Consider the following 23,731-nt stretch of genomic DNA (forward strand, 5'->3'; position numbering starts at 1 on the left):
ACTAGATTAGAGTAGATTTCAGATATCAGACCTGCTCTCCTAGGTGTTTTTAGACAAATGTTTTCAAAAAATGATGGTGGGAGTGAGTTTACTGTTTGGAAATATGTACTAAAAAAATGTCTAATTTGGAGAAATTTATTAAACTCAGTATTGGGGATCTGATGTCTAGATTTCAATGAAGAGAATGAAGTGAAGTTGTTGTTTTCTAAAAAATTATAGAGGGATATTAGGTATTATTTGTCCACCATGAAAAGTCTCCTCTCTCATTTGAGGTAAGGTGGAATTTTGGGTCACCAATAAAAGATGCAAGTGGAGGTGTGTTAGAGGTTAAGTTATATTTTTTGTTATGTAGTTTCCATAATTGATATGAATGTGAGACTAATTGATTAAGGTTGTCTAGGATGTGAGTTGATACTTTATTACCCCATAATATACTTGAGATAGAATATGGTTGGATGGAGTCTTTTTCAAATCTAACCCATTGGACTTTGGGGTTGGGAATGTGCCATTGTGCTATTTGTGACCATCTGGCGGCTAGGTAATAAAGCCAGAAGTCTGGGAGACCCAGACCACCATTTTTCTGTGGATTGTGTAATACTGATCTAGATAGACGTGGACGGGAGTCTGACCAGATAAATTTATTGATTTCTGTTTGGAATTTAGTAATAGTTACTTTATTTAATCTGATTGGGAGAGCTCTAAATAGGTATAAGATTTTTGGTAAGATTGTCATCTTAATCGCTGTAATTCAGCCAAGAAACAATATTTTAAAAGATTTCCATAATTTGAGCATCAATCTCATTTTTTGTATTAATGGGGTGTAGTTTTTTGAGGAAAGGTCATTAATATTTGGTGTAATAAATATACCAAGATAAGGGAGAGAATCCATTGACCATGAGAAGTTGAATGAGGAACGTAAGGAGTCTAATTGGGATGATGGGATGTTAATTGGCATTCCTATAGATTTGGTGACATTCACTGTTAGGCCAGATAGTGAGGCAAATGTTTTAAGAGTATGTAGTAAATTTGGTAAAGCAATATTGGGTTGTGTGAGGAATAATACCATGTCGTCCGCATACATACTCAATTTATAGGTATTATTGTTAGAGTTATAACCTTTTATATCTGGGTTGTGCAGTATTGCTGTAGCTAAGGGTTCAAGCGCTAATGCGAATAATAAGGGAGATAGGGGACAACCCTGTCTCGTTCCTCTACCTAGTCTGAAAAAGTCTGAATTACAGCCTGGTAATCTAATCCTAGTACATGGGTTATGATAAAGAGCGTGAAAGGCGTGGAGAAATTCTCCTAAGAAGCCGTATCTTTTCAGAACTAAGTCAAGGAAATCCCAGGATACACTATCGAATGCTTTATTGATATCAAGACTAAGAAGTAAAACAGATTTGGAGTTGATATTTGCATCTTGTATTATGTTAGTAGCTAATCTAATGTTGTCTGTAATTTGTCTACCAGGTATGAACCCTGATTGGTAGGGGGAGATTAGTGAGGGAATTATTAATGCAAGTCTATTGGATAATAATCTACAGAATATCTTAAGGTCATTGTTTATTACAGAAATTGGTCTGTAGTTTTGTGGCAATGTGTGGTCTTTGTTTGGTTTTGGGATAAGAGACATATTTGCAAGAAGCATCTCTTCTGGGAACTGTTCTCCTTTAAGAATGTTGTTATATAATTTTGCTAAATTTGGTGTTAATAATTGTTGATATTGTTTATAATAGAATGAGGTGAATCCATCTGGGCCCGGAGCTGAGTTTTTTTTTAAGGGATTTTATTATACGATTTATTTCTTCCTCTGTGCATGGGGCGTTTAAAGCATCTATTTGTGTTTGGGTTAGCTTTGGAAATGGGATTTTCTCCAACCGGGACATTGCTGTGGGCGGGATCGATGATTTAGGAGCTGAAAGTAGGTCAGAGTAGAATTTTTTAAAGATAGATAATATTTCTTGTGGATGAGTGACTAGTTGGTTTGAGTTATTTTTGAGTTTATATACATGGGTGGGTTTTATAGATTGGTTAAGCTTGAGGGCAAACATTGACGAATATGCATTACTTGACAGGAGAAATTTTGCATTTGACCATCTAAAGGACTTTTCTGTTTTATATGTGAGTAATGAGTCTAATTCATTACGTTTTTGGGATATTAATGAATATATGTTTGGGTCGTTCGTGTTGGTATGAATTTTGTATAGGTTGTGAAGATCTTTAGTAAGGGTATGGATTTTTTCCCATTTTAGTTTATTACATCTTGCTGCTTTTTTGATAAGAAGGCCTCTCAGAACAGCCTTATGTGCTAACCATAATGAAGTTGGAGAGATCTCTGGGGTGGAATTTAGATTGAAATAGTCTTTTATTTCTAAAGCGATCTCCTGGTTGTGTATGTATCTTGATCTTTATAAACCTGTTGAACCTCCAGTGGAAAAGAATGGTGGATAAAAATTGTCACACCTTTAGTTTTGGAGGTGAATGTGGTATAAAAGGATTGATTAAAAGCTTTATGGAAATATGTGGGGTGTCCATCTTTCATGAAATGTGTTTCTTGTAACAATAATACTTTGGCATTTAGTTTTTTATATTGCAAGAATGCTTTTTTCCTCTTATGTGGTGAATTAAATCCTTGGACGTTGTGAGATAAGATTGTTATAGTCATGTGGTTGGAAACAAATTTGGGGGCTCATCAGGAAGTAATAAGATTTGATAAAATAAGGGAAATATGGTGTATAATTGACCAATTGTAATAGGGATAGATACTGTAAAATAGGCGTACAAGGATTTAATCCAGTGAATAATCTTTACAATCAAGGGCAGCTTGAGGCATAACAAAAAAATTGTACCATCATTTTTCAGTATAGTGTCTAAGAGTAACATAACATTAATTAAGAGTAAACAAAATTTGTAGTGAACAAACTGTATGGGGTTGGAAAGAGTCATTTTCCAACCGATCGAGAAAGTTAAATCGAACCATAGAATTTAAACTCAGTCTTTGAGTATATGAGACAAAATTTTTGAGATAACATTAATAAGAACATAAAAAGATATATGAATAATCTTTTAGGAAAAATAGAAAACATTTCTCTAATGAGAGAATATGTAGAGACTGAGAGGGGGTCAATCATGTCGGCATAGGCGGGACGCCACCTCCAATGTCATAGAAAAGTATAACTGTGCATCTTATGTCTAGTATTCTAGAGCTTAAAGACAGTGTAATTGTATCTATTATTGATACCTGTGGAAAAGGGAGCTATGGAAGAGAGGAAAAAAAAAAACTGAAATAGATCCAAAAGTCTAGTGATGTTGAAGAGCACACATATACAGATCAAACTTTAGATCTATTGTACGGTTGTATACTAATACGTAATGAATAATATGCATTACTACTACCATACCAGAGAATGAAGCATGTAATTGTAGTATTAACTGTTATATCCAATAGGTATAGTGATCTACTGAAGGTCAGGCCAAATTGTTGGTTAGTATAAGAGATGCAAACCATGTTGCTGCATGGGCACATGTCTAGTGAGGATTGTGAGAAGCATACCTGTAAGAGAGCAAAAAGTGACTATGGTCTGTTTTTTTTAATTGGTATGTCTTTCCAATATATGACACAAGATGGCAGTGTTGTGGTATGGTATAACATATAACAAAACTGCATTGAGACTAATAAAAGCCTGTGTAGAGAAAGATATTTAAGGCTTGTAGTGCCATGTTGCGACAGTAGATGTCAGTGTAGTGCCATTATTCAGATGAGCTTAGAAAGTCCATCTGAATATATTTGCCTTATTATGAAGACATACATTGACTTAATACTGAATTACCCTTATGCCTCGTTTCCACTGAGTGGATTGGTTCAGGTCGGTACAGTTTGAATGGCCTAGAATGGTCCGGTCTATTCTGGTGAGCGTTTCCACTGCAAGTGGGACCACAAGGGGCCATACAGGGTTTAGAAAAAATGCCTCAGCATAGCACAGCAGAGGGTTTTCTGTCAGCCAATCAGTGGAATGTATCGTAGCTCCGCCCTAACCAAACCGTTCCATTTCCTATGGCCCCACATCTGAAGCAGGACCCTGAATGGAACGGTTCGGTTTGATTGTATGGGCCGTTTTCATAATGGAAACGCCCAAAATAGCGTACCGAACCGAACTGAACTGAACCGATCCGCTCAGTGGAAAAGAGGCATTAGTTACTCATAGATGTATGTGATTGCAAGGCCTCGATAATTAGTAAGGTTGAGTAGGCACATACCAGTTATGTAATAAACTGTAAATAATACTGAAATATATATATATATATATATATATATATATATATATATATATATATATATATATATATATATATATATATATATATAAGAAATTTAAATAGAATTAAATAAAATAAAATAATATGGAGTTTGCAAAAATACGTAAAAATGCATGTATCAAAATTCCAACATCTGCATAAATATAGTGGCAGATGCACAATGACTTATAATAAGCAGTGTATTGAGGAAGTAGAAAAAAAAAAAAAACACAAAAAAAACTCCAGAAAAAAAATAAAAATATAAAAAAATAAAAATTAAAATAATTGTCTTCCTGTTAAAGCTTTATGAGAGAAAGAAAAGGGGAACTAAAAAGTTTTTGTAGATTTTTCTAGCTCCATTGAGCGGGATCGTGTCTGTATCTGCGTCTGTTTCCACGTGAAGCCGGGGTGTTCCAGATAGGCACTGGGCTGTTTGTAGATGGAGTACGTGGGAGGTTGCTGGGGTTTAGAAGACCTAATTTTATCAGGATGTCTTGACCTTCGGTGATGTTGGTGGCTATGTAGGTGGTACCGTTATGAGGAATTATTAATTTAAAGGGGAAACCCCATCTGTAGCAGATCCTTGTTGTAGAGAGAACTGAGGTGATTTCTTTCATTTTTCTGCGTCTGTCAAGCGTTGCCTGTGAGATGTCCGGATAGATCTGTAGCTGAACTCCATCTAATGTGATGTTTCTGATGCTCCGTGCGGCACGCATTATTTCTTCTTTAATTAGGAAATCTTTCATACAAAGTACAATATCTCTGAGGGGTTTATCAGGCGGAGGTTTAGCTCTAAGTGCGCGATGTATGCGGTCACATTTGAAGGATTCAGGGTTTTGCTCTGGTAATAGAGACTGGAATAATTGTGTGGAGTATGCGATTAAATCTGTGACAGATTCTGGAGCTCCTCTTATTCTAAGATTGTTCCTTCTGTTCCTATTGTCCAAATCCTCCACATGCGCCTGCAACTGGTAAAAAGCTGATGCAAGAGATTCATGTTCTCTGGAGAGATCATTATAAGCAATTGATAGTTCATCATGCTTATTTTCTAGCAGGTCAGTACGTGTTCCTATTGCTGCTATTTCCTGGGATAAGGTACACATGGATTTCTGTATCTCTGTTTGGAATTTAGTGAGCAGTTTAGAGTATAAAGCTTCTAAGCTGTAGTCCAAATCTGATTTAGATAAGGATGAGTAATCACTGCTTTTTGAAGATCCTGTGTCTGTCTGTTGTAGTTCTTTAGCAGGGGGATGGGCGGCAGGTGATGTAGGCAGGGTGCCAGCGCCATATTTAGCCATGCTTTTCTCCTTTGATCTGAGCAGATAGTGAGTGAGAGACTTCTGTTGGCTCCTCCGTCTCTTTTTTTGAGAATTCGGCATGCACAGATGATAGTCCGCGGGGTTAACTTACTTTCAGGCCGTTTTTGAGTTTATGGCCCCGTTTAAGTGGCTTTAAGCCCTGAAGGTGCCGGAGCTCTGATTAGAAGCGGCCGCTCCATCCCATGCCGCACATGCGCCCCCACTAACAGCCACATTTGAAAGGAAATTCCGATACCTATAATTTAACAGTTAGTAATAGTCAAGTTATTATTAGTTAGTTATTATTTCGTATTTTAGAATCTCCGAATTTTTTGAATTTTTTAGATTTTACGAATTTTTACAAATATTCATGAAAAGTTCGTTAAACGGGTTTTCACTAATTCGGATATTTCCAAATTAACGAATTTGTTGAAATTTGTTAAAAAAGAAAAAAATTCGGAACGAAACAAATTGCACGTGTTTAAAATACACCTTTCGATTGTCCACTCCTGGGATATGAACTTCAGAGATTGCTGGACAGCGCTTTTCTGCTCTGCAGATGATCAGACTTAGCACCTGCAAGGTTGCCTGACTCCTGGTTAAGGATGAGCCGAACACCCCCCGGTTTGGTTTGCAGCAGAACATGCGAACAGGCAAAAAATTTGGACGAACACGCAAACCCCATTGAAGTCTATGGGACACGAACATAAAAAATCAAAAGTTCTCATTCTAAAGGCTTATATGCAAGTTATTGCCATAAAAAGTGTTTGGGGACCTGGGTCCTGCCCCAGGGGACATGTATCCATGCAAAAAAAAGTTTTAAAAACGGCCGTTTTTTCGTGGAGCAGTGATTTTTTTTAATGGTTAAAGTAAAACAATACAAAATAAATATTGCTTTAAATATCATGCCTGGGGGGTGTCTATAGTATGCATCATTAAAATATGTATGTCTGGCATCATTTTGCTGTGTTTAGAACAGTCTGACAGCAAAATGACATTTCTAAAGGAAAAAAATAATTTAAAACGGTTAATGAATGTAATGAATTGTCAGGTCTCGGCAATATGGATAAAACTCATTGAAAAAAACGGCATTGGTTCCCCCTGCTAGTTCATTACCAGGCCCTTTGGGTCTGGCATGAATATTGAGGGGAACCCCAAACCCAAAATTTTTAAAAAATTGCGTGGGGGTCCCCCCAAAATCCATACCGGTTCCTTCAGATCTGGTATGGATTTTAAGGGGAACCCTGCGCCAACATTTTATAAAAAATGGAGTAGGGCTCCCCCCCAAAATCCATACCAGTCCCATACGCAACCTGGCAGGCCACAGGAAAAGAGGGAGGGACGAGAGAGCGTCCCCCCCCTCCTGAACTGTACCAGGCCACATGCCCTTAACATAGGGAGGATGTTTTGGGGTCCCCCCCAAAACATTTTGTCCCCATGATGATGGGGACAAGGGCCTCAAACCCTACAACCCTTGCCTGGTGGTTGTGGGGGTCTGCGGGCGAAGGGCTTATCAGAATCTGTAAGCCCCCTTTAACAAGGGCACCCCCAGATCCCAGCCTCTCCCCCTATATAAATTGGTAAGGGGGTACAGTGTACCCCTACACATTTACCAAAAAAAGTGTCAAAAATAGTAAAAAAGACAGAAGACACTTTGGGACCCCCCCATGTTGAGGCATGTGGCCTGGTACAGTTCAGGAGGGGGGTCGCTCTCTCGTCCCCCCCTCTTTTCCTGCGGCCTGCCAGTTTGCATGCTCAGATAAGGGTTTAGTATGGATTTTGGGAAGGATCCCTACGCCATTTTTTTTTTATTTTGGCGCAGGGTTCCCCTTAATATCCATACCAGACTTTAAGCATTAAAGCATTTTTAAGCATTCTTAAAATCACTGCTCCCGAAAAAACTGGCATTTTCCAAACTTTTTTTTTCATTGATCCATGTCCCCTGGGGCAGGACCCAGGTCCCCAAACACTTTTTATGGCAATAAATTGCACACATATAAGCCTTTAGAATGAGAACTTTTGGTTTTTCATGTTAATGTCCCATAGACTTTAATGGTGTTCCGCGGCTTTCGAATTTGCCGCGAACATCGCATTAATTTTTGGATGGTAAATAATATATGCTCTTCTTACCTACAACCCGCAGCACACATAAATTCAGCTGACACGTTAGGAGCCTCACACAACCATACCCGCAAAGGATATGTTATCCATCCCAGCAGCAAATATAAATAAACAAATTGTCTCTTAACGGGTATTAATAAATAGCACAATGGTCAAAAATATAGGTGCCACTGGCAAGGGTTGAATTTAACTTTATTGAAATTGCCCACTACTCAAATAAATAAAAGGAGTCCTGAGCCGTCTTTTATTCTCAGAAACCGGAATGTGAATTATTGTAACTATTGGGGCCACTCTCAAAGTGCTAATGATGACATCTGGTGGATCACCACCAGAGTACACCTCAAATTTTTTTTTAAATAAAAACAAAAGTGAATATAGAAATGAATTAATTTAAAATCCAAATCGCCACTAATATAGGTGCAGTGTGGGAACATAAAATGAAAAATCTACATGTAATATGAATGTGGTCAATATACTTGCAATATAATAGTTGTTTTTATATTGATTTGTTAATTTAATATAGGCTTTAATATTGGCCTCTTGTTTTGAGCCTCTATCCGTCAGAGATTGTTTTTTCTTTCAATGCTTCTTATTTATAATTATTTATAATCCCTCTCTGAGGATATGGATTTGACACTCACTGGGATGCCATTGGTGTTTTTAAATGAAACAGTAATTTGTATTAGGTTAATTTAATTTTGATGATTTTTGTTTTCATCAATGATGATATAAGAGCTAATTGCTGGGGTGCACTTGGCTTGTGGTCCACTAGATGTCGCCACAAACATCTTTAGAGTGACCCCAGTGTTAACATCTATCTATCTTCCTGTTCTTGCAGAATGAAAGATTTGCTTCTTTACTCATTGTTTATTTATTTTTATATAACTTTTTACTATTCATTCTAATTTGGATAGTGTGGGCAGTACTAACAACTAAAAACCAATTTAGTGTCAAAAATTGGTTAGTGTTAATTATTCATGATTAATTAACATATTCATATTACATGTAGATTTTTCACTTTATGTTTCCACACCGCACCTATAATAGTGGCGATTTGGATTTTAAATTAATTCATTTCTATATTTATTTTTGTTTTTATTTAAAAAAAATTTTGAGGTGTATTCTGGTGGTGATCCACCAGATGTCATCATTAATACTTTGAAAGTGGCCTCAATAGTTACAATAATTCACTTTCTGGTTTCTGAGAACGAAGGACGGCTCAGGACTCCTTTTATTTATTTGAGTAGTGAGCAATGTCAATAAAGTTAAATTCAACCCTTGCCAGTGGCACCTATATTATTGACCATTGTGGTATTTATTAATACCCATTAAGAGACAATTTGTTTATTTATATTTGCTGTTGGGATGGATAACATATCCTTTGCGGGTATGGTTGTGTGAGGCTCCTAATGTGTCAGCTGAATTTATGTGTGCCACGGGTTGTAGGTAAGAAGAGCATATATTATTTACCATCCAAAAATGAATATTAAACAACCTACTGGTTTTCCATTTGCCCACTAGATGTCAGTCTTCTCAGTTATTGAGCGTGTCACTAGTGTGGACATTATGCATACTTCCGTTTCTCAATCTGAGTAGATATTTTTGCATTAGTGATTTTTATTCTTATTTGTATTTTTGTTTTCCTTTATGTGCCCGGACTGTCGATGCCCGAGTTACATGTGGGTATTCTGATAACATGGGTGGTTTCGTTCTAATTTTATCAACTTGTTTTTCACACTTTTGGGGAGATGTTACCTGATCTGGGCCCCGCGGTTTACATTATTCATTGCGGAAGTCTGTTGATGGACTGCGGCTCAGAACGAGGCTTGGTTACGGTGTTATGGTATTTAGGGAGGTGACGCAGTGTGCCACCCGTGCCCCTGGATGACGTAATTCTGTTACGAAATGTGTAGGGTGGAGCAGGACGACGCGCTGACGTCACCTCAAGTCACTGCTTGTGCTTCCAGTAGGACGGGTCTGTCTGATTGTGTACGGCCGACACATCGGACTCAAGGCTAATCTTATGATTTTACCTCTGTAAGTGTGTTTTCGTCTACAATATTTTTAATAAATCTGAAAGGTTTTACACTATTGGAGCTCTTATGTCTCTTTACATGCTGTGCATATCCTATGAGCCTGTTTATTAATGAGGTGATCTGAGGACCCAGCAGCCAATCAGCACGTGTGGTGTATCCAGAGTTACAGCCTTATATGCTTTCCACGATCCTCTGTAGTCGGGGATCATGGCCGTTTGGTAAGAAGTAATTTCTTCTATAGCGGTGGTGGATCACAAGTTTGTTTCATATAGCAGATGAAGATTTTCCTCATTTGGATGACCTTGATTCCCATTTTGTGCACGGGTGGACATTGCTTCTTTTAGTCACCTACTGAGACTAATTTTAGTCCTATTCTAACTCTTATGTATATTTACATTTGATTCACTGTTTCATCACTTTAGTTATTTGTTCTCCCATTTACAGCCATTGTGATTGGGTGTTTATGGGATGTATGAGTTATTATCTATGTTTAACTTATTTACATTGTACTGCCAATGATTCACTATTTTTAAAATGTATTTATTTATGGTTGATACACATTCACAGGTAGTGCGATTCTAACGTTTCTAAATTTATTCCATTATATCGATGCTATATAAGAGAATTGCTGCTTTTTTACAATTTGCCTAAATTTTTAGGGGTTTAATATATATTTGTACATCACACATAGGTATAAACCTTAGCGCAGTTTTTTTCCCCTTTTTTCTCTTTCGCATCTAATCGCCATGTGGGTGCATTCGCAGGGGTGAATGCACCCTTAAGACAAAACCTTCCATGGAAAAGGATTAGAAACTCTGTCAGGTTTTGTTTTTTTTTAGTTTTGTTTTTTTTTTGCTGTCAGTTTCCCCGTTAGGTAATTCACCCTCTCTACTGTCAAATATAAAAGAAAATCCCAAATTATAGGTTGTGGTCTGCAAAGAAATAGAGGGGGAATGTTCCAATGGGGACACTAGTTCTGGTGACAACCAGGAATTCCCTCACTTTGGGAGGGATTTCCTCTCGCTTCCTGTTTTGCCAATGGGATAAAGATAGGGCTTCTCAACCGGGGGTTCCGCCACAATTTACCGTTGAGGCTGATGCATATCCTCGATGTTGGTTTCAATGCACACTGACAGTGAATATTGCCAGGGCACATTGATCCCCCAATGCCTCCCCTGTATGTATGGCTCCTGTGACCTCACAGCAGAGGGTGCCACAGGAATAGATGGAGAAGAACATATGCGGTGGGATCTCATCAGTGGTTGTTGATGGGAAAAGTGTTGGGTATCGGCATCACAATAAAAATCAAAGGTCAAATTATTAATAAACAACGCCAATGCTGCACCTACAATTAGTGGAAAATGAATACACAATGCAAAAAAAAAATAATTATATATATATATATATATATATATATATATATATATATATATATATTTATAGCAGTAGGGCAATGGACAGTGTCGGTAGAGCAATGGACGATGTCAGTAGGGCAGAGATTGGTGTCAGTATTTTTATTATTATTAATATTATTATTTTTTTAATTACTTTTTTACAATTGTTTTATTTAATGATTTTTACAATAATTATTATTGTTTTTTACAATTTTTTTAGGAGCCCCATTGGGGGGACTTTGGTGAAATATCAGGGGTCTAAACAGACCCCTGAATTCTCACTTTTGAGACAGAGAAAGGGAATGAGGACAGAGATTCCCCAGTCCCTTTCTCTGCAGCCAAGCTATATATACAGTTATATATATATATATATATATATATATATATATATATATATATATATATATAACCACCCATGGCCAGAGATGCCAATCAGTGCCCACATATGATGCCAATCAGTGCCCACATATGGTGTCAATCAGTGCCCATCAGCAATGCCTGCCAGTGCCTCTATATCAGTGATGCCCATCGGTGCCATCCCACAGTGTCCATCAGTGGCACCCATCAGTGCCGCCTTATCAGTGCTGCCTCATCAGTGCTCATCAGTGAAGGAGAAAACATACTTATTTACAAAATTTTATAACAGAAACGAAGAAAAACTTTTTTTTTTTTTTCCAAAATTTTCGGTCTTGTTTTTATTTGTTTAGAAAAAAAAATAAAAAAAACGCAGAGGTGATCAAATACCACCAGAAGACAGCTCTATTCGTGGGAACAAAATGATAAAAATTTAGTTTGGGTACAGTGTAGCATGACAGCGCAATTGTCATTTAAAAAGCGTCAGCGCTGAACGCTGAAAATTGGCCTGGGCAGGAAGGGGGGGAAAGCACCTGGTATTGAAGTGGTCAAAAGTCATTTACGATCTGTCAAGTTAAATCGCTCAGGGGAGGGTTTTAAAACGTTCCGTGTACATTAAGCCTAAGGCAGAATAAGAAATTGTAAACATATGTAGTAAATTAAAAATATCAATCTTTATTAAAAACAATGTAAAAGTGACCTATGGTCGATGTAACAAAATATGTGCAAGACCATATAAAAAACAGGTTACATAGCAATGTACAATAATAGATAGTTTGAGAGAAGGGTGCGGCGCTGTTCCTCTAAATGCCCTGTGATATCCTGTGAATGTGCTGTATTCACTTCACTTTCAAAAAAATGAAGTGGAAAAATCAAAACCATTCAGTATGCAACTGGTTAGATCATAGGTACCATGGTGCTAATCATGTGTAAAATATTTGCAACAGTGCAATGCCAGGAAGGGGGAATAGGGGGGGTGGGGGGGGAGAGGGGAGTGGGAGCAATGGGAAGGGAGGGGGTAGTGGAATGCAAAGGTTGATTTAAATATTCAACTATAAGTGCAAATTCATTCAATTAAAGTGCACACGTGCAATCAGATGCAAAAATATAAAAGTCCTTTTTTCACATAACAAATTATTTTGTGTAATATTCGTGCTCTTGGTTCTCTTGGTGATGGTGTTTAAATCCCGTGCTCTAAATGTGCAGACACTCACCAGCTAACTTCACCCCTGCTGGGGGTATCAGGCAGTCACAGTCTGTGCCACTGTGCGGCAATTCTTGGCAGTCTTAGGATCGTGATATGTCATATAAAAAGAGAAGGGGTGCCCATAGTGTAAGATCGTTTTTAAAAAAGTTTATTTAAACAAGCAGAGCGGTACTCACAATTTAAAACCGTGTAGTAAGCAAAAAAGACAGAGTTTTTCGGTTAACCATTAGCTGTTCAATGTTGTTTGGGAAGCACAGATTAGGCCACGCCCTACGCGTTTCGTCATTGGACATCTACAGCCTGATAACCCAGCAGGGGTGAAGTTAGCTGGTGAGTGTCTGCACATTTAGAGCATGGGATTTACACACCATCACCAAGAGAACCAAGAGCACGAATATTACACAAAATAATTTGTTATGTGAAAAAAAAGACTTTTATATTTTTGCATCTGATTGCACGTGTGCACTTTAATTGAATGAATTTGCACTTATAGTTGAATATTTAAATCAAACTTTGCATTCCACTACCCCCTCCCTTCCCATTGCTCCCACTCCCCTCTCCCCCCCCACCCCCCCTATTCCCCCTTCCTGGCATTGCACTGTTGCAAATATTTTACACATGATTAGCACCATGGTACCTATAATCTAACCAGTTGCATACTGAATGGTTTTTGATTTTTCCACTTCACTCTTTTGAAAGTGAAGTGAATACAGCACATTCACAGGATATCACAGGGCATTTAGAGGAACAGCGCCACACCCTTCTCTCAAACTATCTAATCTAGCTGTCTCCATTTTATATGGTGACTGCGTGTTGGGGGGCAGCAGTTCCAAATCTGTTTTTAAAAACCTACACATCCATTTCCACTGCGTGGGTTTATTACTACATTCTCCAATGTACAATAATAATTCTTCAAAATACCCTGCTACTCTCAGTACCAGAGCATACATGAGGAGTATATGGCCTGGTCAGAGATGGTGTTCACAGGATAAATTCCAAAGCGGCAGCGCTGAAAGCTGGCTTCGGCAGGAAGGGGGGGAAGTGTCCGGTATTGAAGGGGTTAAAATTCCAAAGAGGCAAAAAATGTGGAGACATAAAGAAAAAATTTTCCAGGTGAAGAAGATTCAGGACATCATCCGCAAGCATGACGAAAAGGAAATTCATGTTTTATGGAAAAACAGATATACAGAGAGTTGGACATAGAGAAAAGGCCAGACAGTGATAATCACTGATCATCCTCACACATCCACTCTCCGGAGCACTGAATTCCTTGTAACAGCTGGTTAGTCCAGACTATCTTGATTTCTATGCCTGCAGGAAAATAATTAGAGTTAAATCCACACTGTAAATGTAATTGTAGTGCCCTCCTCTAGTTAGGTTGCTAGGCTGAATTTCGTTTTTGAATTCACTGTAGTGAGTGAAGCAGTGATTGATTGGTTTTGTCTGTTCAGGGTTTCCTGAGCTGGTCGTTTGATTCCTTCCACCTGCTTCTGAAAGAAGTTCCCAGTGTATAGGGCAGAGAGAATCAAATGTCCAGTCTGAATATTTTTTTTTTGGTTAATTCACCTTTAAGGGGGTGTGGCAGGGGGGTGTGTCTTATACCTCCATGCATTTGCCAGTAGGTGTCCCTCATTCCCATCTCAAAATGTTGGGAGGTGTGGATCAGTGATGGCTACTTTTAAAGCATCTTTAGAACATGTAAAATACTGTCCATAACTTGGCCACAGGTTTCGTTTAATAAACACTAAATGTAAAGTGTATTTATAGACCAAAAACTTTCTTTGAGCTTTGGAGTATGGGGAATTAGAACCCCTATTCATGTTTGTGTCCCCATTGTGGAAATTTGTTCTCTCTATTTCTCCTGATAACTTTTATGTAATAGAAATAAGGCAAATTTCCCCAGGACAGGAAGTGAAGGAAAATCCCCCCCAATGGGACACAGACACAAAATTATTATCTGAGGGGTTTTAACCGGCCTCTTCTCTAAACCAAAGTGGCTTTACATACATTGAGGTATAACAAGTCACTGAAATATAAATGTCTCGGAGAACTGCAATAAAAAAATCCTGTCCCCAAAATACAGCTCTGTATTAAATATCCTGAGTGTCTCCATAACCCATGCAGGACACCGCCCGACCCTTCTGTTCCATTGTTCTGCATGAGAGAAGCCAGCAGCAGCTTGCATCAGTCTGGCATCTCCCGGAAAGGCTACCCCAGTTCTATCTGAAGCCACGGAAAATACTAATTTGTAATGCTATGAACTCCCAACCTGCTATAGAACCAAATGCCAATATACACAAGAAGACTTTTCGGTATAATTGTGCACTTCCTGCGCCATACTTACACTGTTATATGAATAGGAATAAGAAGAAGAAGAAGAGTCTTGAAATCTTCTACCTGAAAAAAAAAAAGAGAAAAGGCAGAAATCAGACATTCGGCCTGAACTATTAAATAGTGTAAGGTGATTGGACATCACTACACACACCCAATTATATGCAGATGCAGCTATATATCTCTTCAACATTTCATGGTGGAGCTCCACACAGTCAAAAAGTAACATGTCAATTGAAATGAGTGTTTTATATATGACTTTATGTAAGTAATATTTGAGAGCAACAAATAGCTCACCTATAAGTGCAATACTGAATGCTATCGTACCTAACGCTTATGCCGCGTACACACGAGTGGAATGTCTGTCAGTAAAAGTCCGACGGGAGATTTTCATCTTATTTTCCAACCGTGTGTATGCCCCATCGGACTTTTTCTGTTGAAAATTCTGACGGGCTTAGATAGTGAACATGTTCTAAATTTTTCCGATGGAGCTAATTACTAATCGGGAAACGCGCTCGTCTGTATGCTGTTCCGACGGACCAAAAACGACGCATGCTCAGAAGCAAGTACGAGACGGAAGCTATTGGCTACTGGCTACTGACCTTCCTTTTTCTAGTCCTGTCGTACGTGTCATACGTCAGCGCATTCTGGACGGTTGGACTTTGGGTTGACCATGTGTAGGCAAGACCGCTTGAGCGGAATTCCGTCGGAGAAACCTTCGGAGTTTATTCCGACGGCAACACCGGTCGTGTGTACAGGGCATTACAGTTTTTTCTTAATCCTCCTTCAAAGTCATACTAATAGCCAGGGTTGCTGATAGAAACCACAGGGCCCTATACAGCCAAGTTGCAGCCCCTCTCCAAATGAACACAGTTTACTATGCTTCAGTTATGAATGAACACAGTGAGTGATTGTTACTGATCAGGGCTTTTTTTCAGGGGGAACTTGGTGGAACTTGGTTCCACCACCTCTGGCTCAGACCCTTTGGTGCCTGTTCACCACAATCACTTGTAAACACAGAAGTCTGGTTTCTGTGTTTACAAGTGACAGCTCTGCACTCTGTGTGTAATGCAATCCTGGTATTTAATGCTCCTTTAACCACTTGCCTACTGGGCACTTAAACCCCCCTCCTGCCCAGACCAATTTTCAGCTTTCAGTGCTCTCAGACTTTAAATGACAATTACTCAGTCATGTAATACTGTACCCAAATGAATTTTTTGTCCTTTTTTTCATACAAATAGAGATTTCTTTTGGTGGTATTTGATCACCTCTGTGTTATTTTTGCGCTATAAATGAAAAAAAAAACCGAAAATTTTGAAAAAAAACGCATTTTTCTTAGTTTCTGTAATAAAATTTTGCAAATCGTTAATTTTTCTTCATAAATTTTGGACACAATTTATACTGCTACATATCTTTGGTAAAAATAACCCAAATTAGTGGATATTATTTGGTCTTTGTGAAAGTTAGAGAGTCTACAAGCTGTGGTGCAAATCATAAAAAATTGATCACATCTGATGTACTGGTGGCCTATCTCATTTCCTGCGACCCGAACAAGCCAGGAAAGTACAAATACCCCCCAAATGACCCTTTTTTTGAAAGTAGACATTCCAAGGTATTTAGTAAGATGCATGGTGAGGTTTTTGATGTTGTCATTTTTTCCCACAATTCTTTGCAAAATTAAGTTTTTTTTTTTAATTTGTTTTTTTTTTCCACAAAATTGTCATTGTAATAGGTTATTTCTTTCACATGGTATGTGTATACCACAAATGACACCCCAAAATACATTCTGCTACTCCTCCTGAGTATTACAATACCACGTGTGTGGGACTTTTTCACAGCCTGGCTACATAGAGAGGCCCAACATTCAGGGAGCACCGTCAGGAGTTCTAGGGACATAAATTACACATCTAACTTGTTGACTACCTATTACACTTTTGAAGGCCCTGGAGCACCAGGACAATGACATGTGACACTGATGTGGCACTGATGACAGATGGCACTGATGGCATGTGACACTGATGTGGCACTGATGACAGATGGCACTAATACGTGGCACTGATGACACGTGAAACTGATGACAGATGGCACTAATATGTGGCACTGATGATATGTGGCACTGATGACAGATGGCACTAATACGTGGTACTGATGACAGATGGCACTAATACGTGGCACTGATGACAGATGGCACTAATACGTGGCACTGATGACACGCAACACTGATGACAGATGGCACCAATATGTGGCACTGATGACAGATGGCACTGATGACACGTGAAACTGATAACAGATGGCACGTGACACTGATAGATGATACGTGGCACTGAGGACAGGTGGCACTGGAGGCAGGTTTCACTGATAGGTGGCACTAGAGACAGATGGCACTGGGGACAGATAGCACTGATAGATGGCACTGGGGACAGATGGCGATGGGGACAGATAGCACTGATAGATGGCACTGATAGATGGCACTGGGGACAGATGGCGATGGGGACAGATAGCACTGATAGATGGCACTGGGGACAGATGGCGATGGGGACAGATAGCACTGATAGATGGCACTGATAGATGGCACTGAGGACAGATGGCGATGGGGACAGATAGCACTGATAGATGGCACTGATAGATGGCACTGGGGACAGATGGCGATGGGGACAGATAGCACTGATAGATGGCACTGATAGATGGCACTGGGGACAGATGGCGATGGGGACAGATAGCACTGATAGATGGCACTGGGGACAGATAGCGATGGGGACAGATGGCGATGGGGACAGATGGCACTGATAGATGGCACTGGGGACAGATGGCAATGGGGACAGATGGCACTGATAGATGGCACTGGGGACAGATGGCAATGGGGACAGATAGCACTGATAGATGGCACTGATAGATGGCACTGGGGACAGATGGCGATGGGGACAGATAGCACTGATAGATGGCACTGGGGACAGATAGCGATGGGGACAGATGGCACTGATAGATGGCACTGGGGACAGATGGCAATGGGGACAGATAGCACTGATAGATGGCACTGTGTTGTGTTAGTGTAGTGATTTTTTTCACTCACCGCTGCAGCGGTTCGCTCTCCCCCCTCACACGCTGTCTCTGTGTGAGGAGGGAGAGCCGGTGATGAGAGATGATCTCATATGTTTACATATGGGATCCTCTCTAATTGGACACTCCGATCGCACTGTAAATGGCCGCTGTGATTGGCCATTTACAGCGTTCTGTGACTGACTGTGTCCAAACGACAAGGCCAGCACAGAATTTCCCCGATGCGCACCCGAGGGATCGCACATCGCGGAAGTAAACAGTTGGGTGTCTGGAACATTGGCAAATTGCCTAATATACGTAGCTTCATATATATTTATATTTAAACATAGCCTGAGAGATGTCTCCAGGCAGAATATGCGGTTTATGATGTTTATGCTTATTTTTTTTATAAGGTTTATGCTTCAATCTCATTGGCTGATAATAAGAGGGAGGGTTTTTCTCTCTCTGTAAGTGTATAAGATATATGCGAACCCAATAAAGCATTGTAATTTTGATTCACCATCCCCTGTGTGTGTGTCTTGATTACCCGATCAATCAGAGAGTTCTATCCATACACCCATAAGTCCAACCCGGGTTCAAAGGAGCAATAGGGGCGACTTAACAGTCATGAAGGGGGTAAAACCTTCCGGAGCTGAAGTGGTTAATGAATGAATCCAAAACTAAACAAATTTTCTCATTGTGCACATCTCTAAGGGCTCATTTACACTTGCTTCGGCTTCAACACACACACACGCGCTGCACGTCGGGGGACCCAATTCGCATGCCCGAAAGCCAGCAGGGGGATTTGTGTGTGTAAATACACAAATCACTGTTTTTGGGAAAAAAAATAGAAATACATTTTATTTGGGTACAGCGCCGCAATTGTCTGTTAAAATAATGCAGTGCCATATCGCAAAAAATGTACTAGTCAAGAGGGGGTAAAACCTTCCGGAGCTGAAGTGGTTAATGAATGAATCCAAAACTAAATGAATTTTCTCATTGTGCACATCTCTAAGGGCTCATTTACACTTTCTTCGGCTTCAACACACACACGATGCACCGTGGGGGACCCAATGCGCGTGGCCGGCAGGCGCGATCGCCTCCGGCCACGCGCGATTGCGTGCCCGAGAGCCAGCATGGGTATTTGTGTGTGTAAACACACAAATCCCTGTTCTGTCAGGGGAGAGGAGACATATTGTTTCTTCCTACTAAGTAGGAACAACGATATGTCTCCTCCCCCAGTCAGTCCTATCCCCATACAGTTAGAACACATCCAGGGAACACACATTTAACCCCTCGATCGCCCCTAGTGTTAACCCCTTCCTTACCAGTAATAAAAATGCCATAAATCTATCCCCTATTTTGTAGACACTATAACTTTTGCGCGAACCAATCAATATACGTTTATTGTGATTTTTTTTAACCAAAAATATGTAGAAGAATATATATTGGACTAAACTGATGAAGACATTTTTTTTTCTTTTTTTTTTTAATTTGGGGGATATTTATTTGAGCAAAAAGGGCAGGAAGGGGTTGCTGTTCCTAATCAATTTGACATGGCCTACAAATGGAACTTTGACCTTGCTGTAATGCAGCGAGCTGATTGGCCTTTTTCAGCGCAATAATGCTCCGACCTGGGAAGCCCATTGCTTTCAGTGCCATTGGCCCACCAGTGGGTGATTTGTCACTGATCAGCTGGAAGCAAAAAGTCCTATGGGATCATTCCCACCCAGAACCAGTTATTCTGCATGCAGTTCATATTTTCTACTGTAACCAATCTATATGTGATGTTTCAAGTCCCTACATTCATGCGCGCGCGTGGCCCCTCCCCTTTGCGTCCACCCCGAGTCATGGCACTCATTGTCAGTGTTTTGTCAGATTAGGTGACCCATCAGAATTTGTAACTGAAGTGGCATTCTGGCACGGCCATCTTGGTACACCCGCACTCGTCCGCAGTAAGCCTACAGAGAAGGTGGCAAACAGACATCTTTTTACACCCACCGAAGTCTTGCATTTCACACTTAGTTTTACCAGTAAACTGAGCTTATATAGTGAAATACAGTATTTGGAAGTTCGTGTGACTGTTTTGATGTTGAATTTTAAAAGCATCAGCAAGCCTGCTGATCTCACAGGTTTACTGATAGAACACTGGGTGTGATGGGGAGGGATATTAAAGGACCCACGTGGCAGCGCGATGTCCTTGGAAGCCTGTTCTTACTTACTTCTTGACAGGTTTCTTACCGCAGCACTTTGTATGGGATGACCCCCGAGGATAGTTCTTGTACCATGGGGACCTGGGCATAAGACTAAGATCCAGGAAGACTTCACACAATACAAATCTGCCCTCCTAAAATACTATTCCTGCCTTCACACTGCCAAACAGACCTACTTTATCACACTCATTAACACCTTCTCATCCAGTCCACGTCAACTCTTCTCTACCTTCAATACTCTACTCTGTCCTCCACTGCCTCCACCCACCAACTTACTCACTGCCCAGGAGATCGCCAATCACTTCAAAACTAAGATTGATACAATTCATTAGGAGATCGCCAATGCTTAAAAACCTCCCCCACACAACAACCCATGTCCACAGACACAATCATTACTTCCCTCATTCAACCCTGCTACTATTACTGAGGTTGCTAAACTTTTATCTAACACTCATCTAACCACCTGTCCCCTGGATCCTGTTCCCTCGCAAATGCTACGCTCACCCTCTGACTCGATTCTACACTCTCTAACTCACATTTTCAACCTATCCCTCTCTTGTGGCATCTTCCCAAACTCTCTAAAACATGCACTAGTCACCCCCATACTTAAAAAGTCCTGACTGGACCCCACCAATCTCAACAACCTACATCCCATCTCCTTACTCGCCTTCTCTTCCAAACTTCTTGAAAGACTGGTCTACAACCGACTAAGCGACCATCTGACCATGAATAAACTTCTTGATCCCCTTCAGTCCAGATTTTGCCCTCAACACTCCACGGAAACTGCCCTCCTTAAACTCTCAGATGACATACTAACGGCTAAAACCAGTGAACACTATTCTGTACTACTTCTCCTGGATCTCTCTGCTGCCTTTGACACAGTGGACCAACCCCTCCTCCTCAATAAACTCCACTCCTTTGGTCTCCGTGACTGTACTCTTCGCTGGTTCTCATCCTACCTACCTACACTGCTCCTTCAGTGTCACTTACAACTCTACTTCCTCCTCTCCTCTTCCTTTCTCCGTTGGGGTCCCCCAAGGTTCTGTTCTTGGACCTCTCCTTTTCTCAATCTACACCACCTCCTTGGGTCAGTTGATTGCCTCCCACGGCTTTAAATATCATCTCTATGCTGATGACACCCAAATCTATCTCTCCACCCCCCAGCTCTCTCCATCTGTCTCCTCACACATTACCAACTTACTAGCAGACATATCAGCCTGGATGTCACATCACTTCCTCAAACTCAACCTATCCAAAACTGAGCTCATGATATTTCCTCCCTCAGGTGCCACTTCCTCTGATTTCCCTGTCAATGTCAACGGCTCAACTATCAACCCATCTCCCCACGCCAAGGTCCTAGGTGTAATCCTGGACTCTGAACTAACCTTTCGACCCCACATTCTATCACTATCCAAAGCTTGCCGCCTCAATCTCCGCAACATCTCCAAGATACGCCCCTTCCTAACCAATGTCACCACAAAGCTTCTAATCCACTCCCTGGTCATCTTCCGCCTCGACTACTGCAACTCCCTCCTCATTGGGGGAGTTGCATCCACAACCTGGCCCCCAGCTACATCTCTAACCTTGTCTCAAAATACCAACCTAATCGTTCTCTTCGCTCCTCCCAAGACCTCCTGCTCTCAAACTCCCTTGTCACTTCATCCCATGCTCACCTTCAGGACTTCTCCAGAGCCTCTCCCATCCTCTGGAATGCTCTACCCCAATCCGTCTGATTTTCTCCTACTTTATTCACTTTCAGACGATCCCTGAAAACTCATCTCTTCAGAGAAGCCTATCTGGCCCCCACCTAACAACTGTACATTTATCTTCTCAATCAGCACATCACCCACAGTTATTACCTCTTGTATCTCTTGACCTTCCCTCTTAGATTGTAAGCTCTAAGGAGCAGGGCCCTCTGATTCCTACTGTATTAAAGTGTATTGTATTTGTACTGTCTACCCTCAAGTTGTAAAGCGCTACGTAAACTGTTGGCGCTATATAAATCCTGTATAATAATAATAATAATAATCCCATAGTTTGTAGACGCTATAACTTTTGTGCAAACCAATCAATATACACGTATTGGGATTTTTTTTAACCAAAAACACGTAGCAGAATACATATTGGCCTAAATTGATGAAGAAATTTAATTTTTTATATTTTTTTTATTGGATATGTTTTATAGCAGAAAGTAAAAAATATTTTTTTTTTCTCTCAAACTTGTCGGCCTTTTTTTGTTTAAAGCGCAAAAAATAAAAACTACAGAGGTGATCAAATACCACCAAAAGAAAGCTCTATTTTTTGGGAAAAAAATAGAAATACATTTAATTTGGGTACAGCGCTGCAATTGTCAGTTAAAATAACGCAGTGCCATATCGCAAAAAATGGCCTGGTCATGAAGGGGGTAAAACCTTCCGGAGCTGAAGTGGTTAATGAATGAATCCAAAACTAAATGAATTTTCTCATTGTGCACATCTCTAAGGGCTCATTTACACTTTCTTCGGCTTCAACACACACATGCTGCACGATGGGGGACCCAATGCGCGTGGCCGGCAGATGCAATCGCCTCCGGCCACGCGCGATTGCGTGCCTGAGAGCCAGCACGGGTATTTGTGTGTGTAAACACACAAATCCCTGTTCTGTCAGGGGAGAGGAGACATATTGTTTCTTCCTACTAAGTAGGAACAACGATATGTCTCTTTCCCCAGTCAGTCCTATCCCCATACAGTTAGAACACATCCAGGGAACACACATTTAACCCCTCGATCGCCCCTAGTATTAACCCCTTCCTTACCAGTAACAAAAATGCCATAAATCTATCCCCTATTTTGTAGACGCTATAACTTTTGCGCAAACCAATCAATATACGCTTATTGCAATTTTTTTTACCAAAAATATGTAGAAGAATATATATTGGCTTAAACTGATGAAGAAGTTTGTTTTTGTTTTGTTTTTTTTTTTTAATTTGGGGGATATTTATTATAGCAAAAAGTAAAAAATATTGTTTTTTTTTTCAAAATTGTTGCTCCTTTTCAGGTTATAGCGCAAAAAAATAAAAACCGCAGAGGTGATCAAATACCACCAAAGGAAATCTCTATTTGTGGGAAAAAAAGGACGCAAATTTCGTTTGGGTACAGCGTTGCATGACCACGTAATTGTCAGTTAAAGCGACGCAGTGCCACATTGTAAAAAGTGCTCTGGCCAGGAAGGGGGTAAAATCCTCCAGGGCTGAAGTGGTTAACGGCTAGTTTACACTTGCTTCAAAACAATGCTTCGGACAGGCTTTGTTAAAGCTCTCTGAACCCTTCACTAAATAAAATGTTTAGCTTACTGTCCTGTTTACAACTTGCTTTTGCTTAACTTTGCTTGGGCTTCGCTTCAAAAATGATACCCCATGTAGCTTTAGTGGTGCTTCAAAGTGTCTTCAAAAGCCTCCATAGAAGTC

At 40.2% G+C, this 23,731-nt stretch overlaps 1 protein-coding gene and 1 long non-coding RNA gene across 3 annotated transcripts in view; one reads left to right on the forward strand and one right to left on the reverse strand.

Moving 5' to 3' along the window:
• LOC141130138 (uncharacterized) overlaps positions 1–23,731 on the forward strand; it is an 875,833-nt gene that overhangs the window by 81,234 nt on the left and 770,868 nt on the right. The gene's annotated exons all lie outside the window — the stretch shown is intronic.
• The window catches only part of LOC141129432 (uncharacterized), a 350,961-nt gene continuing 340,654 nt past the window's right edge, over positions 13,425–23,731 (reverse strand). For both annotated transcript variants that reach the window (XM_073617465.1, XM_073617464.1), the window contains exons 5-6: positions 15,051–15,103; positions 13,425–14,017 (exon numbers count right to left, since the gene is read on the reverse strand). In XM_073617465.1, coding sequence (XP_073473566.1) covers positions 14,012–14,017; positions 15,051–15,103 — 59 coding nt within the window. In that variant the 3' untranslated portion in view covers positions 13,425–14,011. The remainder of the gene's footprint in view (positions 14,018–15,050; positions 15,104–23,731) is intronic.

The sequence above is a fragment of the Aquarana catesbeiana genome, linkage group LG02 (genome assembly GCF_042186555.1).
Source record: "Aquarana catesbeiana isolate 2022-GZ linkage group LG02, ASM4218655v1, whole genome shotgun sequence".
NCBI classification, from domain to species: domain Eukaryota; kingdom Metazoa; phylum Chordata; class Amphibia; order Anura; family Ranidae; genus Aquarana; species Aquarana catesbeiana.